At 37.3% G+C, this 12,228-nt stretch overlaps 1 protein-coding gene across 1 annotated transcript in view; it reads right to left on the bottom strand.

Moving 5' to 3' along the window:
• Nucleotides 1-3,303: 3,303 nt before the first annotated feature.
• The window catches only part of MAD2L1 (MAD2 mitotic arrest deficient-like 1 (yeast)), an 11,044-nt gene continuing 2,119 nt past the window's right edge, over nucleotides 3,304-12,228 (bottom strand). Inside the window, exons 3-5 of the mRNA XM_008582405.1 lie at nucleotides 6,612-6,732; nucleotides 5,331-5,434; nucleotides 3,304-4,171 (exon numbers count right to left, since the gene is read on the bottom strand). Coding sequence (XP_008580627.1) covers nucleotides 3,999-4,171; nucleotides 5,331-5,434; nucleotides 6,612-6,732 — 398 coding nt within the window. The 3' untranslated portion in view covers nucleotides 3,304-3,998. The remainder of the gene's footprint in view (nucleotides 4,172-5,330; nucleotides 5,435-6,611; nucleotides 6,733-12,228) is intronic.

Below are 12,228 nucleotides of genomic sequence, written 5' to 3'. Positions count from 1 at the left end.
TTATGCTATTCTGAGTCTCTTTTTATACATTATATGACAAAGAACCTCCCTTCTCAAGCTTTCAGATCAAAATTCACTGTGGGGTATCCTAAGAAGTACCTCAAAGAAATAGCCAGTTGTGCTTCACAGAATATGGAATTGAAATAAAATTAGGAAAGAAATCCAACTTGAGATACTATGAAGGGAAACAATAATTAAGCCTTAAATATCAAAAAATCAAATGCTCTGAGCTAGGGAGGGGTTTGAACATCTATGATCAAAAAAGCAAACTGTGATCTATTACAGGGTTGGCAAACTGCAACCCTGGGCCAAATCCAGCAGCCTTCTGGGTTTGGTTATTGGAACACAGCCATGCTCATTTATTTACGTATTGTCTATGGCTGCTTTCAAGCTACTACAACCAACTTGAGTAGGTATGTACAAGAGACCAAAGGTCTGCAAAGTCTGAACTATTTACTATATGGCCATTTTCAGATAATTTGCTGATCCCTGGTCCATTATATCACTTTCATCAAACATCCATGTGCCCTTTCCACTATCTTCATGACAGAAGTATACCTCCTGGTCCCACTGAAGTTTGGCTTAGCCATAAGACTTGTTTTGGTCGGTGGAATGCTGGAGAAATGTCAGTGAGAAAGTTTTGAAGCTAAGCCTTAAAGAGTCCTAGCTAGTCACACCTCTCCTACGGCAGAATAAGATATGTGGAACAGAACCACCCTGTCCTGCAGACTTGCATGAGAAAAAAAATGCTTATTGTTGATATTCTATGGTTGCTTGCTATACAGGAAAAGCCACTAATACAGCACACTGTCATACCTCTGTTGAAGCGTTCCCACAGAGGTGTGACTTCTCTGATTGACACTAGAAGGATCTTGAAGACCAGGTGTAGTTTAGTCCCTTGTAGGCCTATTTCAGACCTTGATGGGCTCAACTGGAACATGTTTTCATTACTCTTCCTATGCTAAGCAAAACTGAGTCAGAGTCTGGGCCAGGCCTGGAGGCCCATTGGACTCTTGTGGTTGACATGGTGTGAAAGCCGGTCACAATTCTTTCAGCTGTTAGTTTAAATGTCTTCTCCTAAGGTGAGCTCAAGATATAGAAAGAGGGTGGGACAAGTCTACTTGGAGCCATAGGCCAAAGCTTTCCCAATTAAGCTCATAGCTTGGCTCCTACTCAACTACAAAATGTGTATTTCTTATTGATCATAATTTGTAAGGGGTAAAAAAGATCATGACTGGCTCCTCAGAAACCTCACAAGTACAAATGATATAAAAATGTACAAATTTAACCCTGTCACAATGTTAACGGAATTAAAATGATCAAAGTATTCTCAACCTTCAAAAATGCGATTTCACAGAATTCTTAGTCTTATGTCTCAAATTGTTAAAATGCAAAAAGCTTTTCATTGCCGCTTTTCTTGAAATCATCAAGCTAACATCAGTGGTCCACTTATTCCACAAAGATATGCAGAATTCACAAAGTTGTCACTGAGAACCCAGAAACTATGCTTGCACTTAGGTTTTCAGACTTTCCTTTGATTCCCTATGCAGTTAATACCCTTTAAAGTTAAATCTTTCCATAGCCAGTTTTTGCTGTTTTCAAAAGTCAAGAGCCTAGCTAATGCAGACTGGTACTAAAGAGTGAGTTGCAGGCAATAGACCATATGGCAGAAGCTCCTACTATTGAGACTAACACTCAGTCCAGAGCATTAATTTCTGGATATAATTTTTAAAGAGAAGTCAGTAGTTAAATAAACCACAAAAATAGTTGATATTAGAATCATTTAGTTTGCCAAATAAACACACAAATGATTGACATGTTACTACTGGTGAGTTTTAGGGGAAGAATATTTTATTATTCCCATTGTTTAGCAGAGACAGTCAGTGTTTCTCGAAGCAGTCACTACTTTCTGTATATTCAAACATATTTCCTAAAGAGAGGACCAGAATTTTCATCTCCATATTTTTACTGAAGTTCTATTTCTGTTTTTCTTCTCAATCCATACTTCAAATATTAGAGGTTATGAACAATCCAAGAATTCAAATGAATGTTTTAGTCTTGATAGTATCCACTTTAAACTTCACCTGATGTTATTTGGAAACCCAGACTTTTGACCGTACCTAATTCAACATCATTTCCATTTGTGCATAACTTATTATTCAGGAACAAAAGACTCGTATGTGGCCCTTTCTGTCCTCCTGGACCTCAGTTAGGTCCAGGAGGACAGAAACAACTCTTCAGGTAATGGGCTTTTTATAAAAGCATTAACTAACCTGTCATCAAATATTGGTATATATTTGTACAGCACTGAGAGATAAAAAATGTAAGACAATGCCCTTTATTCTTAACAAGCACACAACTGGATCAGAGATATGATTCATCCTGGTGAGATAACAAAGACAAATACATAATTAAATAAACCTGTTTGATTACCATGGTCCTCTGCGGTATATTCTAGGTCCTCTCCCTTGTAAGATCTCAAGCTTCTGAAAGGCCAGTACTTTGTTTTATTCATCTGGGCAACGGGCACACAGTATTTTGCACATTAATAGATGCTCAATGTGTAATGTTTGAATAAATGGTTATAGACTATGTTCACTTAATAGTGAAGGTTAAATAAGTTAATACATAGGAAGAGCTTAGAATAGTGTCTAATGCTAAGCATTTTAATAAGTTGAATTATTACAAAATGAGATTTTTAGAATAAAGATTAGAAAAGACTTTTGAGGAGTTTGCTTTAAAGTGACTTTGGAAAAACAGGTCAGAAAGATTAGAAAAGACTTTTCAGAAGTTTGCTTTAAAGTGACCTTGGAAAAACAGGTGAGAACTGGATAGAAAGAATACAACTGATTAGGGGCTGGCCGGTTGGGTTAGCGTATGGTGTTTTAACACCAAGGTGAAAGATTCAGATCCCCGCAGTGGCCAGCCACTAACAACAAGGAAAAATACACCTGATGAGAATATTAATGAAGGCACAGGAATAAGAGTGGTGTTTAAATGTATAAAGAAAACTAGACTGACAATAAGGCTAAGAGTAAAGAAAGGTACAACAATCTAACATTTGCTAAATTAAACTAATTCCAAACGACATTTATCCTTTTACAATATTCTTATTTTAAGTCTACTGTTATGAAATGAAGGGAGTATAATCAAACCTTATCCATTAGATTGAAAGTACCTCAAGACTTATTCAACTTTATATCCTTAGGCCCTACCTAAGACTTAGTAGGCACAAAAAATCATTTGCTATACTAAATCCATTCTATCATTTAACTGTATTAACACCACACCAATATCAAAATATTTTAAGACAAATTTAAAACATACAAGTTTAACTTTATTTCCTCATTTTCATTTAAAGCTTGATTTTATAAAACACACAAAAAACATTTTTAAGAGCTCTGTATCACAGGAAATTATACAGAAATATCCATTGCTTCATAGGTTCAAGTTATATAAATTAAAATCAAATAATTGGAAATTTATTCAATATGGGAATTATACAATAAAATAAATGACAAAAGAACCTAATAGAGTAATATTTCATTACTCATGAACTATTATTAGTTACTTTCAGGATTTAAACAAAAATTCTGAATATTCAGACTTCTTTTGCTGTATCTTATATTTAAATATCTCCCTACCTATACTCTGAGTCAAGTTACTTGACCAAATGTCTGATTTAGGAAAGTTTTTAGCTTTATAGTAAAAGTTTTTCCATCTACAGTTACCACCTTCAAGGGAACTGACATTACAATGCTGACAAAACCTGTTGGTTCCTTTTGAAAAATATGCAACAAATTCATTATGTCAATCCTATGATAAGCCGAATAGGTACCAATAAAAATGGAACAATTATGCACAGTTTGGTAAAGTATAATGTCAGTTTTCCCCTTCCAAAATTAACCAATGAAATGAAACATATCAACCATAGGTGACTTGGTTTCTGGAAAACCACATTTGAGGACTACAATTACATTATCTTCCTCATCTCACCGTCAGTCATTGACAGGGATTTTGTAGGCCACCATGCTATTTACTTTGTGGATTGTAGTAGTAAACGAACGAAGACGAACTTCCTCAGAGTTGGTTATGAACTGTGGTCCTGACTCTTCCCATTTTTCAGGTACAACCAAATCTTTGTCTGTATAAATCAGCAGATCAAATGAACCTAAATTGGGGTTAAGATCATTACAGTACATTATTTTCCAGAAGTAAAACTACCCTCCCTGTCTCTCTCACATTGTGAACTACCCATTGTTAGAAAACATAGTTTAGCCTGGTCTCTGATGACTAGTTAACTTATTTTTCTTAATGGGAATTTATTTTAGTACAGAAAATATTGTATTCTTCTATTTTATCTTATTAAAACTTCAATTTTTTTTTCTTTAAAGTCATTAAAAAATACTTGAAGTATACAGCCATATGAGAAAATATGAACGTAAGCCATAGGAAAGCTAACACCTTGGTTCTGCCACATTCCAGTGCCCAAAACAGTGTATGGCATACAGCAGGTACTTGGTAAATATCTGATGAACGAATGAGTAATTAAGATTGAAAATGAAGACAAAACTATACATACAGTCTTAATTATACACATAAAAATGTGTAAAAAATAAAAATAGTGAAAGGAATTACATCGAAATGTTCAAGAGTAGGTGTTGTGAAATACTTTTTCCTTCCTTTTCAGCACTTCCAGATTTTCTAGAATGCATACACAATAGTCCTCACTTATGCACGGTTTCACTTTCTGCAGTTTCACTTTCCATGTTTAGAAAATATTAAATGCTAAATACAGAAATAAACAATTCATAAGCTATGTAATGCCTAGATGTGAATCATCCTTTCGTCTAGCATATCCATGCTGTACAGGCTACCCAGCTATTAGTCACTTAGTACCTATCTCAGTTATCAGATCAACTGTCACAGAATCACAGTGTTTATATTCAAGCGACCCTTATTTTACTGCATAATTGCCCCATAGCACAAAAGTAGTGATATTGACATATTGCTATAATTGCTCTATTTTATTATTAGTTATTGTTGTGCCTAATTTATAAATTAAACTTTATCATAGGTAGGTATGTATAGGAAAAAACATAATGCATTATAGGATTCAGTACTATCCATGGCTTTAAGAATCCACAGGGGGTCTTAAAACGTAAGGGGCAACTACTGTACATTACTTTTGCTTTATAATGCTTTCCCCCAATTTATATTATATGATACTGATAATTAAGAAAAAATTTAATAAAAGGGTAATTCTTACAGCAGTAGCTTAAGTCTTTCCTCAGTAAATTTAAGTCAGAGAAATGTTGTATAATACTTACAAGAAACTTCCAACAGTGGCAGAAATGTCACTGTGGCTGTGATCTGTCTGATCACCGAACGGATTTCATCCTGGATAGCTTTCTGAGACTTTTCTCTGGGTGCACTATCAAAGAAACAAAATCAATTAATTCATTTTAGGTTTTAGCAAGTTATTTAAAACATATTGGTAAGTAAGCTTACTTACCTGATTAATTGCTTCCAAAATCAAACAAGTAACACATTAAAAAGATTTCTAAAAAAATGAGCAAAAGTGTCCTTAGTACCTATAATCCAATAGGCACAATACATATTCTAATTATTTCATTCATCCTTTTAATCATCTTTTAGGGCTGATCTTAGTATCAGGTCATTTAGTATCAGATAACTAGAAAATATGCCAACCACTTCAAGATAAAAAAATGAGCAAAAGTGTCCTTAGTACCTATAATCCAATAGGCACAATACATATTCTAATCATTTCATTCATCCTTTTAATCATCTTTTAGGGCTGATCTTAGTATCAGGTCATTTAGTATCAGATAACTAGAAAATATGCCAACCACTTCAAGACAGGAAAACTTAATCATCTTTAAAATAAAAGTAACAAGTGGTATCTAAAGTATTTATTTTGTATAATCATTTTGGCATATTTAGTAATGCTTAAATGTCTTAATTTCTTACTGCTTCAAATAAAATATTAAGTTGTATATCAAATTATTTTCAAGCTAAAAATTTCCTAAAGTAGACCAAAGGCTTCAGAAGCAAACTACATTTCATTATGAAAAATGGTTTTGAGTTTACAGAAAAGCATGTTTAAGACATTGCTAAAAATTAGAATATAAAGATGGGCATTTCCTATCCAGAGAGTCTGGAACCTTCAGAAGCCTATGAAGTATCTTAAGAAGTTCATGGCATTAAATTGAAGCACAGTAGAGCTGCATCTTAAGCTGGAAGAGTCTAGCTGGGATCATCCCTTATAGTTAAAAGTACCTCTGAACAATTCATAAAATGACTCAACTAGTATTATATCATGTGTAGTTTTGCATATACCATCATAAATACTAAAGTATGAAATTCACTGATTTAGACTAAAAGCAATTATGTTAAAAGTATACTATCTATATAAATCAATGATATGGTAAAGTATGCACAATTCTTTTCTGTAGGTGAGTGTTCTTAGAAAATATACCTTAGACACAAACTATACTTTATATGAAACTAGTTCAACGTAATTTGCTTGATAAAGAAAACAACTTTTGAAAAAAACGTATCAAAATGGAAGTAACTTAATTCATACTTACCTGTCATCTTTTGCAGTCTTGTCACACTCAATATCAAATTGCCATCTTTCAAGGACCTCGCCACTTTCAATATTTGAGATGACTACCACCAGTTTCTGAACTGAACACTTATATAACCAGTCTGTGAAAAATTACAAGGCATGTTTTTTGGTCCGCTGCATTGCAAAGCAACTCTCTTCTCTGGTCTCACTTCCTATCCTCAGTAAATTCCTACTACTGGTATTTTAGACCTCCTCCCACATACAAGAAAACTTGCCCCATCAATCATCAATAATCTAGTTTTCAAATTCTCAGTATTTATACCAGGTACAGTACTGGATGCTGAGGATAGAGTATTGAATGTGTGGAATTTCTATCCTAATCCAAGGTAAAGAGCATAGGAGATGGGCATTAATGTAATCATTACACCTGTAAATGTGAAATTATAATTGTAATGTCTGCTACAAGAGATACATGGTGTACTGAGAGCATAAAATAGGAAAATTTAACCTACTCCGTGAGGTCAGGGAAGGCTTTAGTTCAGCATTAAACATGCAAAAGGAGAGGGAAGAAGGTACAGGACTTAAATACTCAAAAGGGAAGAGATGTGACCAGAGGACTGAAAGGCCAGTACAACTGCAGTGAAGAAAGGGAGAATGAAGGTAATTCTGGCAAGATAAATAGAAGCCAGACCATGCAGGGCCACGTGAGTCTAAGTTTTAAAATTACACTTCAAGAACCAGAGAGCTTATTACTGTGTTGAATCAGGGTGTGACATAATTAGACTTGTATTTCAAAACTATCATTCTGACTATGATCTGAAAAGTGGACTGGAGGGTGTAAAGAGGGGATCTAGGGACACTAGCAAGCAGTTAATAATTCAAGCAAGAGATAATGAAAACTTGTAAGAGGATAGACTGATAGAGATGGAGCAGTAGACAGATTCAAGAGATTTCATGGTTAAAATTGTTCAGATTTACGAGGTTAGCTATGGAGTAAGGTGAAAAGTGGACTGGAGGGTGTAAAGAGGGGATCTAGGGACACTAGCAAGCAGTTAATAATTTAAGCAAGAGATAATGAAAACTTGTAAGAGGATAGACTGATAGAGATGGAGCAGTAGACATATTCAAGAGATTTCATGGTTAAAATTGTTCAGATTTACGAGGTTAGCTATGGAGTAAGAGGAAATATTCAGGGGTAGCTCTCAAGTTTCTGACTTACACTCCCAAGTTTCTGGTTGGACAGCTGAGCCATTCATTGAGAGGGAAGGGAACTGAAAGGACACCAATTTTTGAGACGATCCTAAATTTAGTTTTTAGTATGCTTGAATATGAATTATCTCTGAGATACCCACATAAAGATATAGTCATTGCATATTTGGGTCTGGAGTAAGGAGAGACTTGGATTAGATACAAGTTTGTGAGTTCACTACACAAAAGTTGTTAGTGAAACTATGCACATGTCAGAGACCACCTACAGAGATATTATAAAGAGAGAAGAGACTGGGCCTTGAATTAATCTGGAAAATTGGTATAGCATATTCAGGAGTCAGAAAAGTTTTCTTGTAAAGAGACAGACAATAATTTAGCAATATTTAGTAAATATTTTAGCTTTATGGACCACCAAGAACTCTGTTGCATATTCTTTTTTAAACAACGCTTTAAGATGTAAAAACATTCATGCTTAGCTTGTGGGCAGCACACAAATAGGCCACAGGTTGGAATTGGCCTATGGGCTTTGCTGAACCCTGGCGTACGTATATCAACAACTTTTTATTAGTTTAGCTCTGAAAAGGAGATTGGGTGGTAATTTGCTCTTTTTTTAAAACTGCAGAGAGATGAAACCAATGGGAAGAATTCAAATCAAAACAGAAACAGAAAATACAAGAGAGAAGAAATAGGATAAAGTTCCTAGAGGAAATAGGATTAAAAACAGACTGAACAATTTGCCTGTTTTAACAAGAGCAATTCCTCCATTTTAACAAAACTAGAAGGGAGAAATTAAATAGGAAGGTCTAGATATGCACAAGGTGAAATGTCATCAGTGTGGTCACAAAGGAGACAACTCAAGAAAACCAATGACTTAGGCAAGGTGTGCTTCTCTAGCAAATTAAGATGAAGACACAGATCCAGGGCTGCCCAGAGGTTCTAGGCCAAATAATTTGAGTGCAGCCCCATGAATGACTATGGGTGATTCAGCCCTGACTCTCAATTTTGGATGCAATTCTAGAAGGGGGCTGCTCCTATGATGTGTTTCCTGTTTGCAATTGAGAATACAGGTCTATCCTCTTACCCCTGACAGAGGTGTCATCTTGCTATTCTGACAGCATTAACCTACCAGAGCAGAAATTCTCAACCAAGAGCAATTTTGTACCCCACGGGACATATGGCAATAAATGGAGACATTTTTGGTTCTCAGAGCTAGGAGGTATGTTATTGGGATCTGGTGGGTAGAGGCCAAGGATGTTGCTAAACATCCTATAATACACAGGAAAGCACCCCACACTAAAGAAATATTCAGGTCAAAATGTCACTAGTGCTGAGGTTGAGAAAACCTGTACTAGAGAATAAACCCTATCTTCCTTTGCCTGTTGATGGAGTTTGGATGTGTTGTTCCCTCCAAAACTCATGCAGAAATTTGATCTCCAATGTGGCAGTGTTGTAAACTGATTTGAGTCATGGGGGCAGATCCCTCATGAATGGATTAATGTTTTCCCTTGAGGAGGGGGAATTAATGAGTGAATTCTTGCTCTATTAGTTCCCAAAGGGCTCGTTGCTTAAAAAGACCCAGGCATTTTTTTTTCTCTCTTGCTTCCTCTCGCCATGTGATCAACTTGTACACGCCAACTGCCTGCCACTTTCTGCCATGAGTAGAAGCAGCCTAAGGCCCACACCAGATGCAGCTGTCCCAGAATCGTAAGCTAAATAAACCTCTTTCTTTTATAAATTACCCAGTCTCAGGTGTTTCTGTTATAGCAACACAGAATAGACTACAACAGAAAATTGGTACCAAGGAGTGGGGTGTTGCTATACAGATACCTGAAAATGTGGATGCAACTTGGAGCTGGGTAATGGGCAAAGGTTGGAGGAGTTTGGAGGACTTAGAAGAAGACATAAAGACGAGGGAAAGTTTGGAATGTCTTAAGAGACTTATGTGGTGGCGAGCAGAATGCTGATAGAAATGTGGACAGTAAAGGCCACGCGGATGATGAGGTCTCAGATAGAAACGAGGAACTTATTGAGAATTGGACAAAAGATAACCCTTGCTACACCATAGCAAGGAACCTGGCTGCATTGTGTCCACGCCCTTGGACTTTGTGGAAGTTGGAACTTAGGAGTTGTGAACCAGAGCATTTGGCCAAAGAAATTTCTAAGTAGCAAAGCATTAAGGATGCTGCATGGCTACTTCTAACAGCCTATTCTGAGTTATGGCAGCAAAGGCATGATGTAAAGCGTACAGATTTGGAAAATTTGCAGCCTGGCCATGCTGTAAAGAAACAGAGAGCTGGAGAACAATGCAAGGGTGAAGCAGATAAACTGGTTGCTAAAGACATTATCTTGGCAGTGAGGCAGCCAGATGCTAATAGCAGAGAAAATGGGAGGAAAGCCCTGCAGGCATTTGAGAAGCCTGGAAGGGTGCCCCACCCATCACAGACTCTGAGGGTGTTAACCTGGAGGACAGACCTGGGGTGCAGCTGCCCTCAGGATCCTGCTCCCTGCATCCCAGCTACTCTGGCTGGAGCAGCCCCAAGTGTTGTTCGTGCAGCAGCCCTGGAGAGTAGAGGCCTGAAACCTTGTTGGCATCCACGTTGTGTTAAGTCTGCAGGCCAGCAGGACATGTGAGCAGTGGAGGCATGGCAGCCTCCACCCAGATTCCAGAGGATGTATGGAAAAGCCTGGGGGCCTAGGCAGAGATTTGCTGCAGGGGCGGAGCCACTGCTGAGGCCATCTACTAGAGCAATGCTGAGCAGGAAAGTGGAGTTGGAGCCCCCACCAGGGAAATGTCTAGTAGAGCCAAGGCAGCGGGACCACCATGGAGACCCCAGACTTACGGAGCTACCAGAGTGGAACACCGGCCTGGAAAAGTTGCAGGCACCAGCGCAGCCCACTGCGCTGCACCTGGCAGAGCTGTGAGAATGAGGCTGCCTGATGCTTTGGGGGCCCAGATGCCCAATTGTGTCCAGGATGCAGGACTTGGAGTCAAAGAACATTATTTTGGAGCTTTAGGACATAATATCTGCCATGCTGGGTTTCAGACTTGTTTGGGGCCTGTTTTTCTTTTTTCTGTCCTATTCCTCCCTTTTGGAATGGCAATGTGTACCCAATGCCTGTTCCACCATTGTATCTTGGCAGTAGATAAATTAGGTTTTGACTTTTACAGGTTCAAAGTTGGAAGGAATTTTACTTATGGTCTCAGGGGAGACTTTGGACTTTTTAAAGTTGGTGCTGGGACAAGCTAAGACTTTTGGGATGGTTGGGATGGAATGATTGTATTTTGCATATGAGAGGAACATGAGTTTTGGGGGGCCAGGGGTGGAATGATGGAGTTTGGATGTGTTGTTCCCTCCAAAACTCATGTGGAAATTTGATCTCCAATGTGGCAGTGTTGGAAACTGATTGAGTCATGGTGGCTGATCCCTCATGAATGGATTAATGCTTTCCCTGGGGGAGGGGGGACTAATGAGTGAGTTCTTGCTGTATTAGCTCCCATAAGAGCTCGTTACTTAAAAAGACCCTGGCATTTTTTTTTCTCTCTTGCTTCCTCTAGCCATGTGATCTGCTTGTACCCATCGGCTGCCTGCCACTTTCCGCCATGAGTAGAAGCAGCCTGAGGCCTACGCCAGATGCAGCTGTCCCAAAATAGTAAGCCAAATAAACCTCTTTCCTTTATAAATTACCCAGTCTCAGGTGTTTCTGTTATAGCAACACAAAATGGACTAAAACACCTGTCAATCTTGAGACCTGACCTGCACAGGTGTTGAGGATTCCATTCCTATTGATATAAATGGCAGGATAATGTTAACACCTTATCTAGAGGATAATGCAGCTTGAAAGAGAGATATCAAGCTAACAAAATTCAGATGGCCATCACCAGAACGGTATATTAAAAGTGAGGTTAATAAAAATACAGTAAGAACTATAATTTAAAGAATAAAGCTATATTTTAAGCAATTTAAAAAATTCTGAAAATAAAAGATTTCTAAATTTAAAAAGAAATTTTTGCTTTTTTCGAAAGAAAAAAAGACGGTCACTGTAGTGCTTTTTGGAACTAGTATTATGGAAGATCCAGTGGGGGAGAAACATCTTATAACACAAATTAAAAATGAGATCACTAAGTGGACAGAAACATGAAAGAGAAACTAATAGGAATTCTACGAACAGGGAAAAAAAGAAATAGATGGTGGACAAGTATTGATTCAACAGGTAATGTAGCAATTTCTTGACCTAAGCAGCAACAAAAAAAGTGTTGAGTTAGAAAAGGTTTATTGAATCACAGGTGATTTTTTTAAAAAGACAAATAGAAATAAGTGAAAAACAAGAAAATTCTACTGGGGGTTCTGTTATTTATTTTGTGGGTTTTTTTTTCAGTTTTTTGGAGTTTAGTTCCCTGGTTGAATACAATTTTATTTTCTTTGATC

This window comes from Galeopterus variegatus, unplaced genomic scaffold (genome assembly GCF_000696425.1).
Source record: "Galeopterus variegatus unplaced genomic scaffold, G_variegatus-3.0.2 Scaffold2603, whole genome shotgun sequence".
Lineage (NCBI taxonomy): Eukaryota > Metazoa > Chordata > Mammalia > Dermoptera > Cynocephalidae > Galeopterus > Galeopterus variegatus.
This window is presented reverse-complemented; position numbering and strand designations above follow the sequence as displayed.